Genomic DNA, 26,765 nt, shown 5'->3' with positions numbered 1-26,765 from the left:
CCAGCGACTGCTTCAGATTGTTTTCTAATGCTTAAAATAAATCTCTGGGCGGAAAGCGGGGGCGGCATGGGTCACACTGCGGTAACATTTTTGTGATTTCCCTCGCAAGGCTTTTATAATGTTCTCATAGCTTGGCAGCTGTATCGATACGGCAGATCAGTTCGGATATGAGTGTAAGACGCTCTATAGTAGATTTTCCAGGCAGGGAGAGGGGTGTCTATTCCCATGACTGGAAAACAGATACACACTGAAATTCGTCCCGAAGGCGTGTGAAATACGAATCATTTGGGCGAGTCTCCCCCAAAGCACAACAGAACTTCCCGTGGATTCTTTCAACCAGAAAGTTGTGCCACATGCGATCCAGACACCCTACTTAAGATCCTACATCGTCTTTTCAGACAAACATGTGACTTTTCTTGGCGGTTTTTCTACACTCAGCAATTTTTTCATGTTCTAAATTTAAACCACCATTATGTTGGGGGGCGGGGGGGGGGGGGGGGGGGGGGGGGCAGGGACTGGGGATAAGAAACCTGATGAAAGATCACGGCTTTGTCTTCCTTCTGTTCTTTTGAAAACAACGGTATTAAATATTCAGAAAACATTCCACTGTTTAAGTGTGTGTGAGGGCGTGTTGTCACACACACATGGCGGTTTGGAGATACAGACAGAATCATTTTTAAATCATTCAATGACTCTCACGCAATGAACCGGATCTTGAACAAAGGCGACATTTCTGTTTCCAGTTCTAAAATTCTCCATCCAGCGAGTGGCAATCCTGTATGACCACAGGCTGCTTGCGATGAACAGCCTGTGGTTGGATCCTGACCTGTGACTGTGGCCAAAACGCACTGTGACCCCAATCTTTTACTCATCGGCAAGGTTTTCTGGTTTCCCAGAAAGCAGCTGAACTCCGACTTGATTTAAACGAGGCCTCTGCGCTGTCCGTGTGAGTGGTGGGAGTCTCTCTCCCCCTGTAAACCAATCAGAGATGTCCCAGTTCAAAAGAGCAGCAGGGAATTCAACCACCCTTGTAAAAATACCAGTGCGGTGCGTTCACCCCCTTTTCTGCGAAACGTTTCTCTTCACTCCCTGGTCTCCAAGTAAGGCGAAGCACAGCTGCTCAGCAGTCCTTGACTTTTTTTGCAGATCAACACTTACTTCCCGTTGGGGTGGAAGTAGCGTGAAAACTCTGTTAAAGGCCCCGGCCTGTTACAGGTGGCCAGGGTCCTTACTCTAATTTTTTGTTTCACTCATTTCTCAATTTGTACGTGTGCGTCTGTGAATAATACATACATGTCTTTGTAAACTGCAGCCTGGCTCTTCCCTGCTTCTCATTACTGAAGGGCTTCTTCCTCGCTTTGTGGGACTTCAGTCCTGCTTCTAGGAGCCTGATACGAACTGTCCGGGCAGTGCACTTCACACCAGCACTTAATGCTTTGCATTCTCTTTGAAGGTCACTCGATGTCATCCTACGATTCTTGAGAAACTTTCGGATAAGTCGACGTTCATCTCTGGCATTAGGAAGTCGCCTCTGCCCTCTACCTGGCTGGTTTCTGCCCATTCTCGGTGTCTCCTGCTTCACTTTTAAGCAGCGTATCCTTCTGTCAGCAGAATTAAACCAAGATTTCAAAATGCAGATTTGTTTAAAAATACACAGTGGTCTCAATTTTTTTCCCCCCAGAGTTGTATAAAGATCCGTTTCATCTTGGGCAAACAACTAAAAATGTGGCTTTCGGGAGTCTTTTTCCCGACTGTTGGTGACGGGTCTTGGTACCGGACGCCCCATCCTCTCCAGCTGCTAAATCACACTAAGCAGCGTGCAGACAAAAGCCCGCAGGCAGAGCACTGCTGAACATCTGGGCTCAACAGGGACTTGCACTGGATTATAATTACGGCACATTTCACTGGAAAGAGGAGGATGAGTGTCAATCTACGCAGGATGGGACCAACCAGTTATATCAAGTACTGTGAAATAGCAGCCTGTCTACCTTCCTCACATGTACCAGTAGGGGGCGGCAAGATTGTGGAGGAAATAAGGGACATGCATGGAGATTTGTGATCATAAGGGAATGAGCTTCTCTTCCCGACTACAGCTGTATTCTGGGTTCCTGCTATATGTCTCCGTCGTGACAGCATGCAGATACCCCCCCCCCGGATAACGACAGCCATTCCGTACAGCGCAAACCTGTGGGCAGTTCGAGCACTGAGCAAATCCCAGAACTTACACAGTCGTTCCTGCCAGAGTGTTGCCATAGTTACCTCGCTCACAGCTCCGAGGAGCACAGCTGGGGTGAAAGTCAGACGTCTACTTGCAGATAAAATTGCACCCCCCCCCCACCCACCCTATTCTCCCAAGACCTCCCTTCACTACTGAGTTGGAGGTCAGGGGGTTAAACGTAATCGGACTGCTGGTTGTATTCAGAGCTTTCACACATGTCACAGATGGAACAGAAAGGGGCAGGGTCTCCGGCAGTCGTAGAGACGGTCTCTAGGCTTTTTCTATCTGTGGAACGATCTATTCACTGGGAGGGGAAGGGGAGGACAGCGAACCAACAGGTATTAACCTCCTTTTATCAATGCTATGCAAATTCACAAAACGATTTGACTGCTCCACTATCCTTCCATAACCAACAGGAGCACCTTCCTGAACTGAACATACAGACAGGGCTGTTAACCGAGTTATCCAGTGGTTCTTGTGGATAAGCACAGAAAGGTCAAAGGTCGGCGCAACACACCTACAGTTAACTTGGCGTCTCCATAGTGCTCTGCCCTGCACCCGACACTGGGAGCCCTTTAATTAGAGTGTTATGACTCGCACTCATAAAACCTGAGCCCCCCGTTTTGCATACTTGCGTCAAGTTGACTACGATCATTCTGACAGATGAAATCCTGAGAGTTCTGAGTCCCTGAAGTTAATCTTAACAATCAAAGCATTATTCGATTGGCTAGGAAACAGTGCTTTCTACAAGCAAGGGTCTTACACAAACATTAAAAAGGATTTTTATTTTTAAAACCTTCTCTTGATTTATGACACCATGAATTTGTTATCCATGACTTAACGCTTATCACGCCAACCACGTACAAGTCTCCGATTTCACTATTTTTCAAGGGCAGGTGTCCAGGTAAGGTACGAGGAAGTATGAACGGAAAATATTTGTGATCTTTGTGACAAAACTGTTAAAATACAACTTTAGGGGAAACATTTTGTTTTCCCCAGTTAGTCTCCCACAATGCTGACTTTGCATGGTTTGGCAAAAAAAGAACAGCAGCAAAGCAAGAACTGGTGAGCGGTCATTACAGCTGGCAGCGACTAAACAGTCTGGAGGCAATTAAACTGGGTTTACTGGGAAGACCACTGGCCCCAGGAGCTTGTTTTGTCCGTTACATTATAAACACGCTCTGGAAAACTTCAAGAATTGATATCCCCAGGAAGGGAAAATTCGGGTTTCATTGTCCGACGCACTTCAAATCCAATCTTCGTCACACCACAGAAACAATGCCAAGAACTTGAGTCGCGGTCAGGGTCTGGATTTCCAAAGATGATGGGAAACCTCTATAATAATGTCAAACTTGTGTTTACAGTAGCATTTCTGGGAAAAAAACCCCACTGTGTACACTGGCATCCACACCAGCGGAGCCATTAAATTGGCGATGAGAGCCAGTTTAGTCAAACAGGTATGCAGATGGAAGAGTTAAGGAGCGTGCCGATTACACCACATGACAAACCACCGGAGGGATGAGAACCCGAGTGCAGTCATGCAGTGGGTGATACCTCCACAAGTCCAAAAGGAACTGTGAATTTTTTCCCGGTAGCATGAGTGTCAATCCTAACCACCAACCCCCAAATTTTCCCCTGTAAGTTGGAGGACCTACTTACAGGGCTGGATGCAGATTAACGTCATAACCAAGACAAAGCAACTGCAGGTTAAGGGCCTTGCCCAAGGGCTCAACAGAGTAGAATCACACATAGCATTCATGGGATTCGAACCAGAAACCTTCCGATTGCTAGCACTGATCCCCTAGCCTCATAGTCACCATTCCACCCACAATTGCAGATATTGTACTGAAAAATCCCCCAAATAGTATAATAATTGTATAACATTACAATGACATATGATCAGATTTTAGATGAAGGGCTTACATCTTAAAACATAGCAGTTAGTGGGCTTCCCCACATGGGACTGGGAAGCAGATTTCCTGTACTGGATTTCACTTTGTAATTTAAGTACCTTTGGCTCTCTGCTTCTTGATCTCCTGAAGGTTGACCTACCCCCAAAGGACTCTGGCCCTGGGATTCCATGTGATGCGTCACATGACCTATGACATAAGCGTCAGTAGGAATGGCATTAGCGGATGCCAGTGGCCCACTTCATGCCAAACTTTGCTGCTCACCGGTCTGTCTAATCCTACTTAATGCCGTTGCGATCACTTGTCACCCACACGTCTGAGTGACACCTGTGTCACTTCTTTAGTTTGGCCTGCATCTCCTCCAGACTGCCATCTGTTCCACTGAGGGAGGCGAGCAGAAAACGAGGGGCTTTCCGTAGGCTAAGGAAGCCACTGACAGGAGGATCCCATGTCCAGGTGCTGTGGGACAGTGAAGGCTGCCTTCAAGTTGGACCGGTCCACCTGTGCTGGAACTAAGCAAGGTCTCCTCCATGCTCCTATCAGCATCCCACAAACACTGTGGTCCTAAACAGGTGGACGGAGATGGTGAAATTAACCCAGGCATGTCCACAATGAGACAGAACTATAGCATGATTTCTGAGCGATTGCCTTCGAGATTCTCCACAACACTCACATATGAGGGGGTCTTACCAATAACCCAGACATAGGCACACATCATTTAAAGGTGCAGGTCATGAATTATAGTTGTGAAGCCAATCCTTTCAGTACTAAAACTGCATGAACGCTAGGATACCTTACAATCTCATTAAGCAAAGTCGGTCGCCATCTACAGGTGAAGAAAAGCAACTGCAAGCATGAACATCAAAAGCACAAAAGGCACAAAAGGCATGAGGACACCAGCTTCGGTTTGTGACCAGATGAATTAATATGAAGTGGTAAGTTAAGCAAAAAAAAGAGAGTTTATTTACATAAAATTCAACAAATAATCAGTATGCAAACTGGGGCTTTTGGTAAAATAAAAACAGCCCTTGTAACTTGTAAAAACATGCTTCTACACGCATAATTTGGTCAGCCACAGGACATTCAATAAATAAATGTCATTTAAATGATTTAAATAATAATTTAAATCGTCATTTAAACGATTATTTATAAAATGTCATTCAAATGATCATTTACAGTATAATTTAAAGTAGGAGAACACGCTCCATAGAAATGCAACTGGTTTAAAATAATGCATTAGTTTGGTGCTGTGGCAGCATTCACCACCACTAAACCATGCATCTGTGCTGGGCCCCCTGCTGGCCAGAGACAGTCACTACACTGGGGGAGGGAGGGGCGTGACCTTTTGAGTGGGATTCCAGAAACAAACCCACCCAAGTGCAGCATAGAGACCAAAATACGCAGCAGAACCTGCCACCGACCGACGGCGGCTGCAGCGGAAGATTCCAGCACTCCATGGCTCTGCTAGGGTGCAGAAAAACGCAAAACCCAAGAGCAGCATCTCCTATGCGCGACCCCGACTCCGTAAGCAGCAGCAGCAGTGCCTTGACGGCGGGGTTCAACCCCGGTCAGTCACGAGGGCCAGATGACGCTTTAATTCAGAGACTCCACAATGCCACTGGAGTAGTTTGGCAATAAAAAGTTGCGTGTTTTTTTTTTTTTTATTAATATCCACAGGAAATATAACAAGTGTGTAGGGGTGGGTCACAGTCCCGGTATGGCACACGACAATACCATATCGCGATTAAACATGGAGGGGCGGGATAAGTGATATGCAACACAACACAGTATCGGCAGTTATCGGAATCACCTTTGACACTCCACGAAAAATCGCAGCTAGAAAAGGCAAAGGGTATCATTTGTCAAGAGAAACAAGAGATTACAAAACAAAAGAACGGCCATGGGGGGGGGTTATAAAAGAGCATCACCAGATCCATCACAGAAAGGGGGCGTTTGGGGAGAGCAGCATGGCATCGCTTTACACTTCTGACCGCTGCTCATAGGGTACAGCGCCACTTGCTGTCCACAGTTGGAATCGCCACTTTCATCCCTCCTTCCGGGGGACCCAGAGCCGACATCCGGGTCCCGGCAGACATGGGAGGGGCGAGTTTAGGGTCATCTAGCTGACCCACTGACATTCCCACCCCACCCGTGTGACCGGGAGGACTGGCAGTGTATTGGCTGAGTGGGGCTCAGTCTGGTGAGATGGGGCTTTGGCAAGGGGGCGCTGATTTGGGCCGAAGGGGGGTGTCTGCGGGCGTAGCATGGGGTGGATGGAGGTGGCGGAAGGCTAGACAGAGCTGAGCTTCACCAGCCCCCGGACGGAGTCCTCGTGCAGGGAGTCCTGGCTGGCAGGGTTGTAGAAGGGCATGGTGTGGCTGTGACCCAGCGGGCTGCCGCAGGGCAGCATGCCAGGGGGCGACGGCGCCTCTTCCGGGGTCAGGAAGTGGTGGTGGGCCTCTGGGATGTGGTCGCCACGCAGGGGCAGCATATCTGTGTCACAGCTCAGGCTGGGCGTGGAGGTCGGGGGTGTGGGCTGGGCCAGGGGCAGCGCGGTGCATGCTGTGCCCAGCGAGGTCCGGCCCGGCAGCGAGGGCTCGTCGCCCATGACGACGGGATCGCTCTGCAGCAAGGGCGTGGCGGCGGCCTGCAAAACGAATTTGGTGCTCTGAATGCACTGGTCTTGGTCACACTGAAGGCGGGGGCGGGGCAGCGGGGGGGGGGGGGATGCATGATGGAATTAGGGTATGCAACACAAGGACGGGGTAAGAAGAACCAGGGGCAGAGAGGGGGGGGGGTGGGGGGCAAATGAAGGAAGAGAAAGGAAAACAGTAGTTAGTAACCGGTTAGACTGGCAACAGCCAAAAACATTCAACCAAGTAGAGTTATAGCGATCATCTGGCACAAATCAGTCAGCAAGACAGAATCTCCCATTAGAGGATGTTACTCCATTACACATGGCCTGTCTGGAACACAGCAATGGAATCCTACGTTTCAAAATGCAAAAAAATTTATTCAAAATCCAAAAATACACATTGGTACAATTAAAATGCATTAACCATAAGGCAAGTTGGGAGGAAAGAAAGAAAACCGGAGGTTTGACTGGACTTCAGCAGGCTGACCGAGAAGCCATGAGGATGAGCGAGCTGGGCAGGAGAGGCTGGAGTGTCAATTTACTCATGGTGCCACTAGTGGGCAGACAAGAGCAGGGGCGATGAACACGCGCGCGCACGGCTGCAGCCTCCACGGCGGTGTGACTGCCGTCTTACTCATCAGCCAGCTCGCACACCGTCTGTCCAGCTCAAACGTCAGCCACCCCCTCAGACTCGGCCAATGAAAGCTGACATGGCTGGTAACCACGGCGACCTTGGAAGGCCGCGTACGACCGCACGGAACTACTGCGCGTGAATGAAATACGCCGCAGCACGGCAGCGCAGGGGCAGGTGCCAGGTCTCTGAACAAAGGCGGTCTTCAGGACCGTGTAAGGACATGGCGGTGGAGTTAACGAGGCAAATGCAATTCAATTAGCCCCCGTGGGCCGAGACGCTGTCACTGACGGCCCCCTTTTGCCCTCGAACAGACGCGCATGGAACATTCGGAGCCTTATCTGAGCCTCGAGCTTCTCCTGCCCCTGTTAAATCCCAGCGAGCCTTGAATGACTGTAACACACATAAGCCACACCGTAAGCCCCCAAGACAGGGTGTTATTCTTAAAGACGGTCCCAGCAGCCTTTTGGGGAGTGGGGGGGGGTTAGACAGGCATGCATCTTTTACTCAGAACTTACTGTGGCTGAAGGTCATGGTGCCCAGCAATGGGAAAGGACTACTGTCACCATTATTTACGGTCACCACGCCCCCCTCCACAGAGAGGTGTCACGTTTCCCTAAGTTACGTGTCACACCGACAAATCAGAGCCTTGGTCACGTGGAAGTGGTTGCCATGGCAAGTGGACTAGGGGAATGCGGCGTGCAGAACATTGTGAAAACGTTGTAAATCAGTGACAAAATCCCGCCCCCCCCCACCAATGTCACATCATACCCCGTTCAGCCTTGAGACTAGGGCTGGGTACGGCGCCAAATGCTCCAATACTATCGAGGATTGAAAAATGTATTATATGTCAGCCGGATTCCAATATCCAAATGGTAAATCTTAGCGCCTGTGAGCTAATAAACACACGTAGGCAGACTGGCTGTCTAACGTAACGTTACACAAACATATCAGAGGCCCGGAGGAAAACATATGCCCAGAGACAATCCATTGGACTGTGAGAACTGGTGTGTATGTGTAAGCAAGTGTGTGTGAGCGAGATCACCGAAACTCATCGGAACTCCGATTCAGTGCCTCGGAGGCACTACTGAGGCGGCGGTTGCAGTGATAAACTTGCTGTTTGTTTGACCACAAGCACCAGCGCTAGCATGGAAGCTACGCGGAGGAGCAGAAAATAGAGAGCAGATGGTATTATTTTTGTACTTCAATAAGACTGAATACCTTTTGCCTACGTCTCCCATCGGTGCCGGCGGTGAAACGTGCCAGAGCTTATTAGCGGGATAACGATACATCGTTACATATTACGTGGAAAATGAAAGATCGATCTGCCGGCCAGATTTATTTATGAATTATAAGCATGTCCCAGGTCAAATAAGTAAAATCAGAGCTCACACGCATTTCACATCTGTTCACACGCCACACCTCGCGTTTCTCACGCTAAGTAGTCAGGGAAAACACCCCCAAGGTGTCCTGCTATATAGAATTATTGCACGATGCACAGGCAGGAGGAGTTCATAGCTGACCCGAGTTACACAGAGTTAATAGCCACCTACCAGCCAATCAGAAAATAAGATTTGTTGCATGTGATCCCAAGGTGACAGTGCATTTCGACCTGTTTCAGACACCTTCCCCCCTCTCCCTTTCTGTCCAACCCCTCCTCTCCTCCTGTTTCTGCCCCTTTCCATCCCTCTCCCTCTACCTGCTTTCCACTCTCCCCTTCCCACATGCCAATTTCTCTCCCTCATGCCTTCCCCCCCCCCCCCCCCGTAAGAATGGGCAGGGAACGGTGTCACAGTCGTGCAGCAGAGCGCCACATGTCTTCGCCGCGTACATCGCTCTCCATCGGGGCACAAAGGTAGCAGATATGCGAATAACCCGCCCGACCTTGAGCTGATGAGCCCTTTCGCTTACGGCTGGCTTATCTAGACATACGTGACCCCGCGAGTCTGACGGGTTTATTTATTTTCGGGAACGGGCTGCACAAGGGGCGTCGGTGAAGATCGGTGGGGTCAAAAGAAGAAATGAAGAGGTTGAGGTGGCTCAAGTGGTGGTATGCTGGTCCACAGCAGGAGGGAGAAGCAAAACTCACCATATGGCTCTGTGACTGCGTGGCCCCGTACATGGTGATCCCATTGGTCGGAGGGGTGGGCTGGGGCGTGTCTGGCTGGACGAAGCCCCTCCTGTCGATTAGACTGGGGAAAAAGAGGGGATCGAGGTCACAGTCATTAGAACTACAAGCTCAGCCATCTAAAAAAATAAAAAATGGTCAATCACGGCCCAATGCGCCTCCAGTGCCTGTATGTGTGGTTCAGGTATACATCACATCGACGTTATAAAAATCTTATTTTGACATTATGGGCACCATTTTTCTGGTTGGCGTAATCTCAGATTTATAAAAATCCTTCAACGCAATCAAAAAACGGAAAATGCCAAAAGTCTTGTATTTTGTTTGGTTACTTATGGTTGTTAGGGCTGGGTGGGGGGTTAAGGCTGTCATTTTTGGATTTTGGTTTTTCCTATAGAAATGAACAGATGGCCCCCAGAAAGAAATGCGTACAGGTCTGTGCGTGTGTATGTGTGTGTGCGTGGAAAGCTAAGCAGGGGCCTCATTTTACAAACTGGAGTGAGATCATGCTTACCAGCATCATACGACCCACCTGTGCGTGTTAATGACCATTAATGACCCTTTAAGTCCTACAGTGTTCCCACGGTGAGGCGCTCGAGAAAATGGCCAGATAGAAGGGCACTTGTTTGGCCACCTGAGCACTGCGAGTATAGTTTTACTCCCGGGGTAGGGTAACCTGATAGTCTCTCAGGAAAGCACATAAACACCAGGCACCTTCAGCCGTGGGGGGGAGACAGCATTTTGTTTCTTTTTTTGGGAAAAGGTGAGAAATAACCTCGGGGGTTGATGTCGTCGGCGACACCGAATCTCTCTGCCTGTGTAGCGTTAAGTGCTTCACATGCTCACTTATGGGACGATGTGATGATTCTCCACGAAGGCTCCGTCTACAGGGGCACTGTAAGGCTGTTTGGGCTGCTCTTGTTTTCAAAAACAAACATCCACCTGCTACTGGTCGGGCACCCCATTTAATTGGCGCACTAAAAACAACGCTGAGCCATTAATAATGCTGATTGGTCGAGCTCAGTTCCCGCAGCATCAGCAAACTGACAGGTCACCACTCCAGTGACCCGACTGTGAACTCGTCTGTACATGCCGACACTGGAGGGGAAGAACGGCCCATTGGCGCCCCCTACAGGTCACCTGGCTGTGAGAATTACCTGGGTGGCAGTGGTCCACAAAGAGCAGCGCAGCAGTTACTGAAAATATTTCCGTAGCTGTAAGGATTATAGTTGTCCTTCCCCCGTTTCGATGACCATGATCCCTTAATCTGGGACGGGGGTCAGGAGAGAGAAAAATCATTTGAGAAAATTTCTATATAATACAAAGGACTATTTATTCAGTCACAGTAATATTAGTCACAGAAAGCACTAAATAAAAAAATGGTCATCTGTAATTGCAATACAGCTGAATACAGTTTGAATAAAAAAATCTTATGCGAGTCTTGTGGGTACCTTTCTAACCCTGTAATTACAGATTTACATTACAGGTTAACGCACAGCCCTCGCTGTAATTGCAACCCGTAATTTGACCAGAGAACACCAGGTGGCACTCACGTCTTCGTTCGTGGTCTGATTGGAGCTTATCAGGTAGGTGTGGAATCCGGACAGGCCCACGATGGACCACACGGAGAAGAAGCAGACCACCACCTCCAACACGGTGCCGCAGAGTTAAGGACGCGTCAACGGGGAAGGCATAGAGGAACAGACGCACAAACTGGGAGAGATTCCAAAACACTGGGAGCGGAGCACACAATCACCCAGACACAGAGAGACACACACAGCGAGACAGACAGACAGACGCAGCCAGTATCCTGCATGCCTAGTCATCTGCTGTTAAGGCGTCATGCACCGGATTGACATTACATCTACAGATGCGATGCTTCTATGATAGTCAACAAGACTGGCTCTTGTCGAGTGAAGACAGCAGCGGGAGTGTGGAATCACATGGTTGTCTAACAGCATCATTTGGGGGGAGGGTAATTTTCTGTTGAGGAGGGCTTCTATTCATATCCTTAAGAACATCGGCAGGGGCTGCACAGGAAATTGCCGGAACATCTAATTTTGGAACGCTTCTTGGGTAGTCAATCTCAACCCCCCCCACCAAAAAAAGGTATAAATATGCACAAAAAAATGCAGGGGTAAAGAAGAAGACATAAAAATGTGCGCTGTGAGTGAACGCCGGCGAGTCAGCGGACCCCCAAAACAGCAGGACCTCTGCTGGTCTTCCAGTCAGAGCTCGGGAACGAAACGATGGCCGTCAACAAAACTCAAGCACATCTTTGGGCAGAGAAGGAAGGAAACGGCTGAGGGGCTGGAAAACACCGGATCATGCCAAGTTTTCCAGGTTCAAGATAAAACCATTTTACTATGAAAAGCCTTAAGCAGAGATAAACATGATAAATTACATCTAATTCGCACTGCAACATGTTGAGAGCAGTACATGACTCCCCATCATTTATTTTTTTATTTTAAACGGGAAAAGTGATCCAAAGGAACAGCATACAGTTCCAGCCCCTCAAGGTAGCCGTCCCCTTTGAATGCACACGGCGTGACAGTGCACGTCCTTCCTGACTCAGCAGGAACATAGAGAACAGTATGGGGGTACAGGCCCCCTAGGAAGGAGGAGATATGAGGGGGACCCAGGGTCTGTGGTCACCCAGGGGTCAGATGGACCCCACAGGTGGCCTGGAAAGTGCCTGAGCTGGACAGACACAGACACAAAGTTCCACAAGTTGGACAAGGATATCTGGCAGGGCTGTCCTTGAGTGCATTGAGGAAGCCCATGCTTTGGGACCCTGTACAAGAGAAGAGGACAATGTCAAAAGTCAAACACACACTCTGGCCTGTTGCCTGGGACTCTACATCATTTTACAGTGGGCGCATGCAGAAGATAAGGCCCCCGTAAGAGGGTGCAGCACCAATGACTCAGGACCCGAATCCCTGACCGAACTGGCCATCTACGGCTCTTCAGGGGACCGGTGACAGAACCCTCTACTTCCCGCACGCGTCCCTTCTTTACACACCACAGAGGGGAAGAGGCGAGGGGCGGACCGGATATTACCCCAAAACCAGTAGCCATGGCAACAGGCCAGACGGCGCGCTACATTAGACGAATTTATTAATGCTGTAATTGCCCAAAAGGTTACCAGCACCGGGAAGATAAACAAATGCTGAGAAAAGTTGGTCCCCCCCACCCCGGGAGCACAGCCCAAGGATGAAACGATACAGCGGTAGATTCGGTTGGAACTGGGGTTAAGTATCATGGCTCAGGGAGATAAGAGGTGACTGGGATTTGAATCTACAACCTTCAGTTAAGATATGGGTGCTTCAGGGGAACCATGTTGGGATCACTCAAGACCTATCGTACACTTTCGTTCTCATTTCGTATATATAGGTACAGGGAACAAAGGCATTACAAGACCCACTTAATGTCTGTTGACCAGTTCGGGAGGCGAGCGGTTACTTACGCAGGATGACGTGGGTGATGACGAAGGCAAAGATGAAAATGGTGAGGAAGGACAGCGAGAGGATGAACATGTAGAAGAAGCGGTAGTTCCTCCTGCCCACGCAGTTGCCCACCCAGGGACAGTGGTGGTCGAACCGTTCTGTGGAGGATGGGCAGATTTTGGACAAGATCAGGAAAAGCCTGGTACAGTGGAAGCTCTCGTCTTCTCAGAAGGAAGCTCACAAACCTGGAAGGGCATCATGCCACCATTTGGCCCCAGTGTTTCGCAGGAGAGCAACCAAGATGTGAAGATAACTGGGTCAACACCCAACATGTCAATAACCAAACTCTCAGGATCATGAACGGCGTCAGGCTGAACAAGACCAGTCCCAGAACCCGAACACGATCGGCACTGTAACCTGCCTCACACCAGCAGAGTTGACCGCCATTCGCCCTACACTCTGCTCTCATCCGTTAACCCAACACTGTGTTCTGCAGGACAGAAGCGGATCATTACGAACAGAGGCCCGGCACACATTCATTTTACGCTCAGATGAGTGCCCTGGGCTGAGTGCTTTTCTTATCAGAATGAGGATAGCCTCCGATGCCAAGACCTGGTACTAAAAGGAGGTAAAGAAATGATAAACGATGGTGATCTGCTCCAAGCGCTGCTTTGACGCCGTTCAGCTACTGCGGGTTTCAACCCGCACATCATCCGGTACGAGCACGAGTTTTATACCAGGAAAGATTATGCTGACAACAAAGACCCCCCTTAACCTGCCACATCCAGTGAGGTGCAGGGGAGGAGCCTCTGATAGCCTGATCTCCCCATTCTCCAGGCCAGGCAATCCTCGCAGACAAAGCAGCACAATGGGAGCGCATGCTTTTAAAGTCCAGGACACAGAGATTCTGATGAGCAATTGTGGTTCTTAGTGATAAATTGAATGCATTGACTAGATGGACCAGCAGGAGCGCATTGGGGAAAAGTGACAGGGCAGAGCTTCCATAATCCTGCTCTGATTTATAAAGGAGAACACATTCCAGAAAAGGCAACTCAAAACACTTCATAAGGCTGAAGACAGTTCCTTAGTTCACAACACTGGAATTATTGTTAGCAATAATGACGGTGATTATTAACATCGACTTCAAGAACAACCAGCCAAGGCAGGAAAACATGGTGTTAGTCCTTAACAAGCTCCTCAGAAAGTGACATCATGCCCAGAACCTTGGAAACCTTCCTGCCTTTTAATTGAGGTAGGAGGACCCCCCCCCCCCCCCAATTCCGTGGGCAGATGCGGAGAGGGGGAGCCTCACATCAAACTGAGACGCTCTTCCCACACGCCTCTCCTGTACCTCGCGAGTCGCGGTACTAAACATAGACCCACCAGCATACAGAATTCCAGACCCGCAGTGTGTTTACGCCAAATGCACCCAGAGCACGCACGGAGGGCTTTTGTGAGGGTCTTTCACGAGTCCAGTGGGACTGACGCGGGAATGAGGCCGATCTCTGCCTTTCACGGCTAAGCCACACCGCGACTCATGCGTGTCTCATGCAGTGGGCGTGGCATGACCGGACAGGAAACAGTACTCGGCTACCAAGGCCATTAGTACACATTGTAAGACACAGCTACACCCACCTGGACACGTCTGACAGGCACGTGCACACCTTAATACAAACACTGCTTTTATACAAGGCTATTTCATACAGATGGATATTTTGCCGCAGCAAGAAGTGCTAAATAGTGAGTTTCCACTATCAGGCACTAAAGCAGGGCCCTTGAGCTATGAACACGGCCCACAGTGCCCCCTGCTGGCTGGCCCTCACACACTCACCCACGCAGTTGTCGCATAGGCTGCAGTGTGAGGCACGCGGCGGCCTGAAAATCTTGCAGGTGAAGCAGTACTTCAGCTTCACCGTCTGCCCGTTGATGATCACCTCCTTCGTTCTGGGGGGCGGACGGAATCCACCGGAAGTGGTGCCATTGGCGATGTCTGTAGAGTTTAAGAAAAAAAAAAAACAAATAAAAAAAAACAAATAAACAGCCTGTTCACAGCAAGCCCCCCTCATGAGTGGTGGGGGCGGTTAGTGTTGGAAACAACCATAGACATCCAGGCAGGTTTTTCTCCTTCCTTATCCATTTCTCTCCTCCAGTGCAGCACCCCCCCCCCCCAAAATCTGTGTCATCCTGTCGCCTCTCCCCTCTGCTCTGCCAACATGTACTGCCAGCCGCCACCAACTATCAGCCCGTCTCGGGCATAAGGGGTGGGCACTGATCCCACTGGGACATCGAAATGCCTCCAATCTTATCAGGAACCTCAGGCTCAAACATGCCCTGCCGACACCCAATATTCAGAAAATGCATAGTCCACCCCCCCCCCCCCCCCCCGTCTGACACACCAGAGATGGGTCAGAAAGACCACCCCACTCCCCTCTACAAGCCAGCCCCCTTACTGACTCATACATCTTAGAAAACACACACAAACACAGGCGGAACACTCCTCTACTAACGCATCAATGGTGTGTCGTGTCAGTTTCATAAACATTTAGTCTTTACCTTTTTATTAAGGAAGGGGAAAAAATCTGCCAGAGCTTAACAAGTAGAATGCTGTGCTAACATCATGAAGGTTGTGGGTTCAAATCCCTGGGAGGCACCTAAATTGCAACCCTTCCATAAGTATCCAATAAATGAATAAAATGTAATAAAGTAATTCAGGACACAGTGCAAAGGGTAAAGGCAGCCATTTCTAATACCACAAGAGCACTGGTGTATTTTTGAGGATGGGGGGGCATGGACTTAAGCACTGAGATATTCATACTGAATAAACAGGTCGAGATACGGGATAATTTGTAAATCTAAACGACTCGCCTGCTGTTCCTCATGCACTGACCTGTGAAAGTCATTCAGCAAATCTCATCAAAGCAGAGGTAAATGCGAAATCTGCAGCGGCGGTCGGATGCGACGAGATTCTCTCCCATCCCCTCCTTTTAACGCATCATTCTTACAGTTCTCCATTCTGGCATCTCGGAAACGTGAAAGTCAAGCAAGTAAGATGTAGATGCCTCTTGTTTTCAGGCAAACCCTGGATCACTTCGAAAGTTTGCCGGATACAACAATGACATCAGCGGTACTTTTGATGGCGTCTGTATGACGATGCGAAACATTGGGGTGTTTCCGCTACAGACTCTCACAGCAGCCCCCTTCAAATCGCTGTCCTTGCCAGTGACAAGAGGCATGTGCCAACACATGCTGAGGAACACAGGCTGAGGAACACAGGCGAATCAGCGCAAGGTCACGCCGCGGTCCTGACAAAGCCGTAGGCAGCCGGGGTGATGGCTGTCGCTTTGGTTCAAGGGCTGCAGCTCCGACACCACCCCCCCCCCCCCCGCCCTGCCCTGCCCTGCTCTCCCAGATTCACATGGACAGACAGCTTCAATATTCCCAGCCAGTGAAGACAGCCAATAGCATCAGCCAATAGCATCAGCCAATACATTTTCACTTAATGCCACTGATCTATAAATCGTTGACTGAAATGGAAGAGCAAACCATTGCTTCCTACCTGTTCTTCCTAGATAGTCTGTTTTGGAGCTGGGGGGGGGGGGGGCAGGGGGTGCGACTGGAGGTGCGAAGAAAGAGGATAAACAGCAGGCAGGCTGCTGAAATGGGGGGGCACTGAATATCAGTGTAGGAGTAGGGGCGTTTGAGGACAGCCCCTCAGCACACCCCCATGATAGAGGTAGGCTTCCGGAATGTAACGTCAGCCCCCCCCGCAGAGACCTCGCTGCGTGCCGTTCCTTGTCACACTCGGCCAGACATCCCCTTGTGACATTTTGGGACTCAAAACACATCCCAGTGTAAACTGTGAGGCGGGGGGGGAGGTAAAATATATTTAAAAACAAGCCAGGACAGCTTGGGGTCAGGGGGCAGCACTCAGCAGCCCCCCAGTCAGCTGGAGATAAGGCCCATGCTCAAGGACTCAAGGATGATACAGTTAGACTGCCATCTATGGGATTTGAACCCACGCCCTTCCGGGTACAGATCCCTCACCTGCTGAGCCACTTACTGCCCAGACTGAGTACAGAACTGGGGGCTACAATCCAACTCCATTTCAGCACCCCGGTCACCCCCCAGAAGGACATCTGCTACCTTCTCTCACCTTGGAAAGATCACCCGGAGGGCGGCACAGGTGATAGAATTAAATGTTAGCATTTTACTAAATATGAACACACAAGCTGCTAGGGAATTCAAAAGCTCTGTGTGCATCCACTGCTCTACCAAGCAGATTTAAAAATACAACAGAACACCAATAAATACTATAATTATTAATGCCACATTCATCCAAGCAAGACACAAAGTGGCAAATTTCTGAGGCAGAGGACAGAGGTCTGCTGGGGAAACAGAGGCCACATTTCATCTTAGCGGCCAATCTTGCCGAGATTACAAACAGCACGCTAGGCAAACGGCTCGGGTCTGTTCCCGCTCCCCCCCAAAGGAGAAGAGGGGAGAGAATAAAAACAAAAAGACTGGCACAGGCTTCAAAGACAACTTTGGGCCTCATTAAGGCAGCATGTGTTCTGCTAAACGATGCGTCTCAGAGACCAGCCAAAACAAGCAAGCCTCTTAGGGTGGGGTGGGGGGGGGGAGGTGGACAAAACAAGCCCCCTTAGAACACTGCCCGCTCATCACGATGGACACACGCACACTGAGCAAGAAGCCAGTCATCCTAAAAGCCTATTGGTCCCTGCAGAAAGGGGGGTCCATGAACACAGGGCACACACAGCTAAGGGAGAGTTCGCTCACACGCTCCCATATATCTTCCTCCCCACACAGATGCAGTAACCCCTGGCAACAAGACACGGAATTTGAGCCCGAAAGCAAATAACCGGCTCTCTGCTTATTGTATTCCCCCGCTTCCCACAAGGATGCCGGAGAACGTGGGCCGGCCCCAGCATCGTTTACAGGATTGTACCAAAGCATGGGGGGGGTGAGTTCTGACACTGGCGGGCCTGGCGCCCAGCCCAGACGCAGCAGAGCGCCGCAGATTGGAGAGGCTTGGTCACTGACGCGAGCGCATGGCCTCCCTCTGGTCCAGCAGCATCACACCCGTCACCAAGCTTTAAATGACCGTAACATCGTGCTCGCTCCGTGCACTGCCTGGAGAACACGAACATGGCTCCGAGTGGGCCACCGGGCTCCCCGGGACCGATCCTGAGCCTGCACAACAAGTCGTTGAGAAGAATAAAGGGAAATGGGGTGGGTAAGGACATGGTCTGGTCACAGAAAGGAAAAGATGTTTGATGCTTGGATAACCAAAGATAAGAATGGAACAACCATGTGCCTGTGTTCCCACAGTCCGCCATTAGGGGGAACCCTTCCTGAAGTTGTGTCCCTTCCAGCTGACACTGCCTCTGGCTGTTAATTAATAACCACCAGCAAACTGCCGCATTGGTAGAGGGATCTGATTTTCTGATGTCGTTACCGTAAGAAAAAAAAAAAAAAAAAAAACACAACTCCATAACTCAAACCCAAGACTGCATTCATTAAGATCACAGATGCGTGACAGGGTAGTTAAGACTAAACGCACCCTGGAGAGGTTGGGAGGTGGAGGGGGGACAGGACAGTATGGCTATCGAGGACTGCGCTGCCAGATGGCTGACCGGGCGGTTCTAAGGTACTCTGTGCTCTGATGCTCCATTTACACTCCAGACAGACGTTGCTTAGACCTTGACCTCAGCAGTGAGGTCGCACAAGGCTCCACACATCTGGAGGAGTTTTCCCAGAACATTTCCTTTTGCCATTCATTAGCTTAAAAGACGCAACTTTGTGAGAGTCCAATGCTAATTTATCCTTCACATTTTTACTGTGAATTTCATCAAAAAATTTAAGACAGCCACAAAACATTTATGGCAGTCACATGACACCAAGTCATTCCCTGGCACCTCCCCTGACAGTCTACCAATCGGGCAGGAGATGCCGTTTGGAGTGGTGCCGAGGGTGGGGCTGTCTCTCACACCGCCCCAGCGCCACTGGTGTACTGCAACTAGCAGCGATCAGTGAAATGTGTTCTGTTGAATCAATAACACCGACGGGTCAAGAGAGACAGACAGGCAGGCAGACAAATGAGAGAAGCAGAAAAGACAGGCAGACAAAAAGACAAGAGAGAAACAGATAGAGGCAGACGAACAGAGAGAGAGAGAGACAGGCATGCTGGTCAAACTAGGGCCTGAAAGTGATAGCACACAGTATGCTGTCTGGGGGGGGGGGGGCGTCACATTCCTGTCGACCGGGTCTCGCCCACAAACATCTGCACCGCATACGACAAGCCAACTTCCTGTAACCGGAAAACCAAAGGAGTGGTGACACCCTGTCTTCCCATCATGCACCAGCGCAAAACTAAAACACCCCGACAAAACACAGAAGGTCGATATACTGAGCAGCCCCAGTGTTCAGCTCTGAATATATACACAACGGCTGGTGCACTTAAGGAATCCTACACTGGAAAAACAAGCATCGGCACTGGGTTAGCATCAGAAACAGGGAACAAGGAGATATAGTCCTTTAGCCACCTGGCACGTTCGAGCGCAGAAACACGGAACCATTTGCAGGCCAGCCAAACATCCAATTACAGTTACCGGGCAACATCAGAAGCTTCCAGGCCATTAAGCTGACATTAGGGCAGGAGGGAAGGCGGGACAGGAACCGCGGCCACAATGAAAGAGGGCCAGAGGTTACATCAGCACGAGGCTGACAGGGGAACAGCCTTCGATCTCTGAGCGAGGCGAGGCGCCACAAGCATTCCCAGCCTTTGAAGAATCGCGAGGCCCCAACCCATAATGGAGTCCGAGGTACCTTCTGAGACTGGAACATCAGAGAGCCAGGTCTGCGAAACACACGCGCAACACCTGGGGAGAGATACCCCTCCGCCCACCAGCTCAGCACAAGACCGATCAAGAGGCCGACCAGGGCTGAGTTTCATCTGAACAGAAATGAGACTACCAGAGTGTGTGTCGCTATATTCCGGTGTCTGTGGCAAGGGGATCCGGCTGCTGTCGGCGACATGAGATGCTGCTGATGCTGCCCGCAAGGACGCCTACATCCCACAGAGCTGCCAGACGCTGTCCTTCAGGGTGGGGGTGGGGTGAATGAGCTTCTTCAAAAGCCGCAAGACGAGTAAATGGTCACCTGCTGACTTTGCTAACCAAACAGAGGCTGAAGGGGACATGTGACATCTCGGTGGGGGAAATAAACAGAGGGGAGGGCCGCCGTAGTGCCACCCTTCTGATAGAGAGTCCCACGGCTTGCCTCTGACTGGAAAAATCAACTGAAAAGCCAGTGCTGATCATCCCTAATAGAACATGCAAGTCATGTGACAGGAAGTCAGAGCAACAGTGCTGAGTAAATGAGTCAGGTTAAAAGATGGCGGTGGGGGGGCCGTACCGATCTGCCTCTCCAGGTCGGCGGCTTCGTCGGGCGTGGCCCTGGGCAGGACCCCGGGGTCGCTGAAGCTGGTCCGGAGCAGTGTCCCCAACACGAAGAGGAAGAGCACGCCCCCTACTGCCGGGATGGCGGGGCTAAGCGACGATGCCAGGAACGGGCAGCTGGGGGCACACAGAGGGGACAGCGGTGAGTTGAAGCCGGGGTTCAGCATCCCCTGCTAATGCAGCCACACCGGCCAATCAGACACCATCTCCACAGCACAGCTTTAATAGCTTCCAATCATTTTCAGTCATCTGACACCCAATAAGCCATAATAACCCATTCTATGAAAACAGTGACCTTTCTTACACAGGAATGAGACAATTTCAATTGATAAAATGCATTTTAAACCCCCTGTTGCAATGGCACATAACAATGGCCTGACAAAGGAATTTTCAATTCTTCTCTCCCCTCTATACAGCCTTCAGATCCTGTTCATTGCACAAGCCTATCAGGGCCGTCCATAATGACAACCTCCGAGTGACTGCCTATACGATTGTCGCAGCTTTCTCAATGACAGGTGGGTCGGCCAATCGTCTTCTCCAGTTTATGCATACAGTTTCAGACACCAGGCATGGATTCCCAGCCCTCCAGATGGGCCATAATCTGATTTGGCAACAGATAACGGGATTAAAATAAGTCACCTTTTGATCTTACCGGCGTTAATTAGTGTAATCGCGTTACTTCAGACAACCAGCTGGTTAAATTTAATTGGTTGGTCCAGAGGTCAAAAGTATATATGTGTGTGTGTGTGTCTGTGTACTCTAAGACAGATTCTTGGAGACCATCCCACCATTGACTAACTGCAGCGAAACTTACAGACTAAATTGTTCGCGAAAACAGCTGCCAACATCATTCTCTTGACAAAACCGCTAACTTCCTTGCCGAGGTCCCTGATTAGAGTCAGTCTCTGCCGCCCCAGACACACGCCAGGAGGAAGGGAAACATGGAGACGGTTACACACAGATGTGTTTTTTTTCTGGCTTCCCTTCCAGGCCTGGCTGGAGTCCACGGGCTGGGTCAATCTGCCGACCCGACCGACAGCGGCCTGTGCTCGCCTGTCCCAAAACATCCACTCTGTGGGGGGAGTTAAAATGATTAAGCTTACATTAGACGACAATCATGGGAAAAGGACAACTGAAATGATGAAATAGTGGAGTCACGAAACAAAAGTCTGTTATTTTACGATTTGTATGTGAGTTTGAGTAGCAGAAAGGCCATTACCTGAGCACTTACGCAGCTTAATAGCACGACTCAAATCGATCGCAATAAGGCCTTCGCGTCGCCGTGACGACCCTTTATTGCCATGGTGATGGGGGCGGGGGGGGGGGCAGCTCATTTTGCTTTTTTTTTTTTTTTTTAAAAGGCTATAAATACACATTCAATTATTGATCACGGCCATTACGAAAACATCCTTTGACGGGGAGCCAGCCTTGGGTAGCCGGGACACGGGATCGGGGAGATCCTGGGGCGGTTTAGTCTGCGGAGGGGATGGAAAAAACAAACACCGCAGCGGGCATCACGCATGCTGCCCTCGAGGCTTCCATACCACATGCATCCATTTGAGAAGGTTCACCATCCTGTAATCGCTAGATGCTTGGGGGTGTGATACCCTCTGGCATCCCAGCACATGCTTCGCGCCCTGACCAGCAGGGGGAACACATCTCACATTCCTTCGTCCCCCTAACAGCGGAACCCGTTCAAAACTGGTCATAGCGAGTCTCCCGCCGCGGCCACACCGGCAGACCAGAGGGTGCTGCTGAGGCCTGTGTGTACACACGGGAGCGCCTCCTCTGGCCCTGTGTAAACACCGCAACATCCTGGCCCGCGCCGCCACATTCCGGGCTCATGTTTCAATGATCGGAGGCCGCGGGGAGGGCAGGGTGGCTTTTTCTGGCCTTTTTAGGGAATTTCTCTACTTGCCGCCCCCCCCTTATTTATTTTTTTAACAGTCGAGGATGTCGGCAGTTCAGATCTTCCAGATGGCAACACCTTGGGAGAGTTTCCATTTCAACCCCCCTTGAGTTAACGCCCCACCGATCTGGCTAGTCTATTTCAGGCAGCCATTTTGGCTCCACGGTTTGGGGCACATGGCAGAAAGGGCTCTGAGGACACACAGCCTAAAAGCCAGGCCTGGAGCAGAGGGGGGCTTACAGGAGCCGCCGCTACCGCTGCCTGCCTGCACTGCGAAACCGGGGAGGTGAGTATTACATACACGGGTAACTCGCTGGAGCAGAGTTAATGAACCCTGATGCAATCGACGTTGCACAGAATACGAGGGTGGTTACGAACTCGGCGAGTTAACTCTGGGTTTGTGAGTGTTCACACCCCCTGGCAAATGCAATCTGCTCCTGGAAAGGGGTCGGCACCAAATATCGGTATCGGGACAAAACATTCCATCCGGGACTGAAAAGAAACTCACCCATCCCTACCATTCAGTGATCCGGTGGCTCTGCTTTTTGGCTAAGGATCAGTTTTTAGTGAAGGGACCCGTTATGCTCCCAGCAGGTTCGGCATGCAGCGTAAATTACTATGACAACACAGCCAGTTTAACAATTAGTAGGGGCTGCGCGCGGGGAACACAAAACTCTGAAGTAATGCTACATTCCAATCGAACTCTGAAATCAAAAATTCCGAGTTTCTACTTGGAAATTTCGACTGGAACGACCATGAAGTCATAACTATGGTTTTGGGAAACGCACCTCAGGCTAGAAGTGGGGCCTGTTTCAGAAAGCAGGATTTCTCGCTTAGCCAGATAATTTGTCAGATTTAAGGTAGTCTGGGCTAAATGCAATTGAATGAATATAAAGGCCATGTAACCTGGGGTACCTTAATCCGGAAAAGAAATCCTGCTTTTCTGGTATTCTGGAATCTGGTATTTGCTAAATGGCTTTCGGACTCGCTCTACTGGAACGCGATTCACTCGGGTGTGACGTCATTCCCAACTCGGACTTCCGACCTCCGATGATAAATGGAACGCAGCATTAGCCTCAAGAATCCTGCCTGAGCCAGTAGCACAGTCTTCTGGTTCACCCACTCAACACCATCATCACAACTGATGGAAGCACCAAGACAGAGGGATAATTCAATGTTTATCGTGGATGGTTGGGCTTCACCAGCTGGGCTGTGGCGACTGCTACAGTCGTACTATTCATGGCAGACAGTAGCATTTACTGCTAGTCAAACCACACATTTACGTGGTAAACAGAATACATGCACTCCCAGGGGTTCATAAAAATGTATGCATTAAAAAAAAAAGTTATTGCGGAGTAAGCTTAAGTATGTTTTTGAGTGGGGTCCCAGACTCGTGCTTGCGAAAGAATAGCTTTCGCAAGAGACCAGCGGGTGTCACCACACCACTCAGGCCAAACGCAGTCCCAGAATCCCACCAGGCCGACACGTACTAGCAGCAGGTTGACAGACGCGTGGCCTGGCAGCGGCACCGTGAAGCGCAGAAAAGTGTGGCTTTTGTAGCAGGGAGTTTAGGCAGTCATGTGGGATGCCTGCGAGAGTAATCCTCTGGGTCCCCAGGGATGATGCGATGCCAAACAGGCCACAGGGACAAAGCAAACTGGCGACTCCAGTACCCCTTGCGAAGCCGGCGTTTCGCTACGTCACCTCATGGAAAAGCCCCCGGTCTTTCCCAAGAGAGTCAGCAGTGTTCCGGAGAAATGGCAATAATCCAAGGGTTCAAAGACAGAGAAAGAGACCATCCTTGGTAGCGAAGGGAAAAAAGGCCACACAAGTGGAACTGGCATCCAGGCAGAGTCAAAATGTACCTTTTGTATTTTGTACGCACAATTTAAATTCTTCACGGCGAAATATAAATCTTGGCTCTCCGGATTCGACAAATTACAGGCACCTATAGAGACGGCTTCTGGTCAACTGCTGACCAGTTACGGTACAGAGAACACGGACGAGACAGCTGAGGGTCCTGACCAGGACAAAGACTGCGTCACTTGGCAACAGAGACTGGCCAGAGTTGGAACTTGCAGAAATGGAGGGTGGAAAAGAAAAGGGGGCCTGAGGGGGGCTGACAGAAAGCAGGCATTTTACCCATAACACCTTGGAAGATCGGAGGAACACCACGAGAGCTGGATGACTAGACCAGATTCATGCCGTAACCTACACACAGACTTTAATACACACATCCCCCCGCCTCCCCCATCCTGCCAAGGGGCTTTCCTGGCCGATTACAGCATGAGCTGGATAGCTTCACACCCACTCTCCCCCCACCGAACCCTCACACATGCAGTTCGGGGGAAACAGCCGACGTGGAGGCAGGGTAATACATGCCAGAAGGGAAGACTACCAGGTCCTAGATGCGTTTACCGTGTGCTGTTTGGCTGAAATAATATGAATTCACGGTTAATAAGCTGCACAAGTGCTTACATCAATGCCAGACCGGGAATAATGAAGACAAAGAGATCCACAGACAAAAGATTATGCTCAGAATGTCATCAAGCCACAACTCACTTGCGATTCTGCCAGAGAATGGTGACAGAGGGGTGATGGAGCTCAGTTCTCAAGCCGTCCTTCACTGGGACTCGGCAAGCCTCATTTAGAGGGCCCTGTCCTGGACGTTTCATTCCAGTATATTCAAGCTAAACAGGGCCAGAATACATGGCCACGGAGGCCATGATGAGCTCGCAGATGCATCGTTCACTGTGTTCCACACTGTAGTTGAACATCCTTGTTTGGGCTTTAAAACAAGAGCAAAAACTAGCACTCTCAGTTTATTAATAGTTTATTGCTCTTGTGGATTCAATTTAATCGGCTTGTTATGCCAGGCACCTGGATATCTCAAGACTATAAAATGTCCCCGGCTTTCATTACAAACGACAAATCTTACAGACGCACACAGATGTGGCCAGTACAGATTTTAAAAGAGGAACTGAAGTGTTAAAATCGAGAGAGAGGCCTTCCTGCAGCCGACTCTGAGAAGGTTCGAGATGCATGTTTATTTCCCTTAAACAGAAACAGGCAGTTTTGTTCGGCACGAGAGAAAGGGATGAGAGAAGAACAAGAAAGAAGCAGCTGACTACGATGCTAAAATTAGCCAGCCCACAACACGCACTTCCTCGGCAAAACGGAAGGGGAAATTCAGTCCAGGATGAGAACGTCTCGTCATCAAAAATTCTCTTACGAAACTGCACTCCAGTTTAACTTGATGCACAACCCGAGACGTTAAACCTTGTGACTTTTAGCTGCGGACAAGGAAGAACAAGACTAACCCGTAGCAGGGAGCGAGCCGGCTAATACAGACTGCTAACTGCACACGGCTACACAAACGGGGACAGAGTGGTGCAAGGAACAAGGATTAAGGGACGTTAAAGGGCATCTCCACCTCCTCCAAATTACCCTGTCATTACCGTAATGTGAGGGACGTTCATTTCAACGACAACACATACTTACATAATCACTGACACCACAGCTACCATGCAAGCTAGCCAAAGACGACGGAACTATTTGGATCGGTTTTCGATGACCGAACTCTAACAGCATGGTTGTGTGTATCGCAGCACCACCATTAAAACCCGTGTTTTCAAAACGCTCTTTGGACAGCACTAGTGATGACAGGTACCAGCGTCGGTTCGCTGTTCCACAAATCCCACAGACTCACGCGGCAAAACACCATGGCGACTCTCTCGGCAAACAGAGCTGTTAACGTGACAATAACGTAATCGGACACCATTTCGGCCGAAGCTTTTTTTAAAACCAGTAGAAATGATCGGGTGCATTTTTAATGACATCCTCTGGAAAGTGTGTACTCATCACACTTAAAGGGGAAAGCCAGAGTCCATGCTTATATTATTCAGTAGTCGGTCCTTAAGGACGACATTAACCCCCCCCCCACAATTTAAAATACCTGACTTCCCGCACAGTACCTTCACACAAGCGGACACATAAAAAGCAGCCGAACAAAATAAGTCCGAAGATCATAAAACTACTGATTTGATGGGCTATTGATTATAGACCCAAAAAATATCAAAATTGATCACCCCCTGCCCCGAGGTTAGAGGACAAACATAGTACAAACCTAAACAGAGACTCATTTGAATCCATGAACGGAGTTAGCCGTCCATGCCCACCACCCCCGAGGTAAAAGGGGGTTAACAGTGCAATTACGGTTTTTGAGGGATTAAAATCAGCCGACACCGAGGGTCCGGCACCCTCGGCACAGCTGCCGTGCCAGCCTGCCAACCAAACCCAAAGGATCGCACGCTGACAGGGCCGGCCCGTGGCAAAGGCAATATAGGCAAATGCTAAGAGCGCCGTCCATCCAGGGGGGGCCACAAACGGAGGAAGAAAAAAGTGTGACATTCC

The 26,765-nt window shown here is 49.9% G+C and overlaps 1 protein-coding gene across 3 annotated transcripts in view; it reads right to left on the bottom strand.

Moving 5' to 3' along the window:
- Positions 1–5,075: 5,075 nt before the first annotated feature.
- LOC125728056 (palmitoyltransferase ZDHHC14-like) overlaps positions 5,076–26,765 on the bottom strand; it is a 41,518-nt gene continuing 19,828 nt past the window's right edge. For 2 of the 3 annotated variants that reach the window (XM_049005118.1, XM_049005119.1), the window contains 8 exons: positions 20,400–20,560; positions 14,797–14,955; positions 12,986–13,123; positions 12,265–12,313; positions 11,073–11,175; positions 10,677–10,786; positions 9,484–9,586; positions 5,076–6,820 (listed from right to left, as the gene is read on the bottom strand). In XM_049005118.1, the coding sequence (XP_048861075.1) occupies positions 6,419–6,820; positions 9,484–9,586; positions 10,677–10,786; positions 11,073–11,175; positions 12,265–12,313; positions 12,986–13,123; positions 14,797–14,955; positions 20,400–20,560 (1,225 nt within the window). In that variant the 3' untranslated portion in view covers positions 5,076–6,418. The remainder of the gene's footprint in view (positions 6,821–9,483; positions 9,587–10,676; positions 10,787–11,072; positions 11,176–12,264; positions 12,314–12,985; positions 13,124–14,796; positions 14,956–20,399; positions 20,561–26,765) is intronic. The other variant, XM_049005121.1, reaches the window with a different exon arrangement.

The sequence above is a fragment of the Brienomyrus brachyistius genome, unplaced genomic scaffold, assembly GCF_023856365.1.
Source record: "Brienomyrus brachyistius isolate T26 unplaced genomic scaffold, BBRACH_0.4 scaffold148, whole genome shotgun sequence".
In the NCBI taxonomy this organism is placed as follows: domain Eukaryota; kingdom Metazoa; phylum Chordata; class Actinopteri; order Osteoglossiformes; family Mormyridae; genus Brienomyrus; species Brienomyrus brachyistius.
This window is presented reverse-complemented; position numbering and strand designations above follow the sequence as displayed.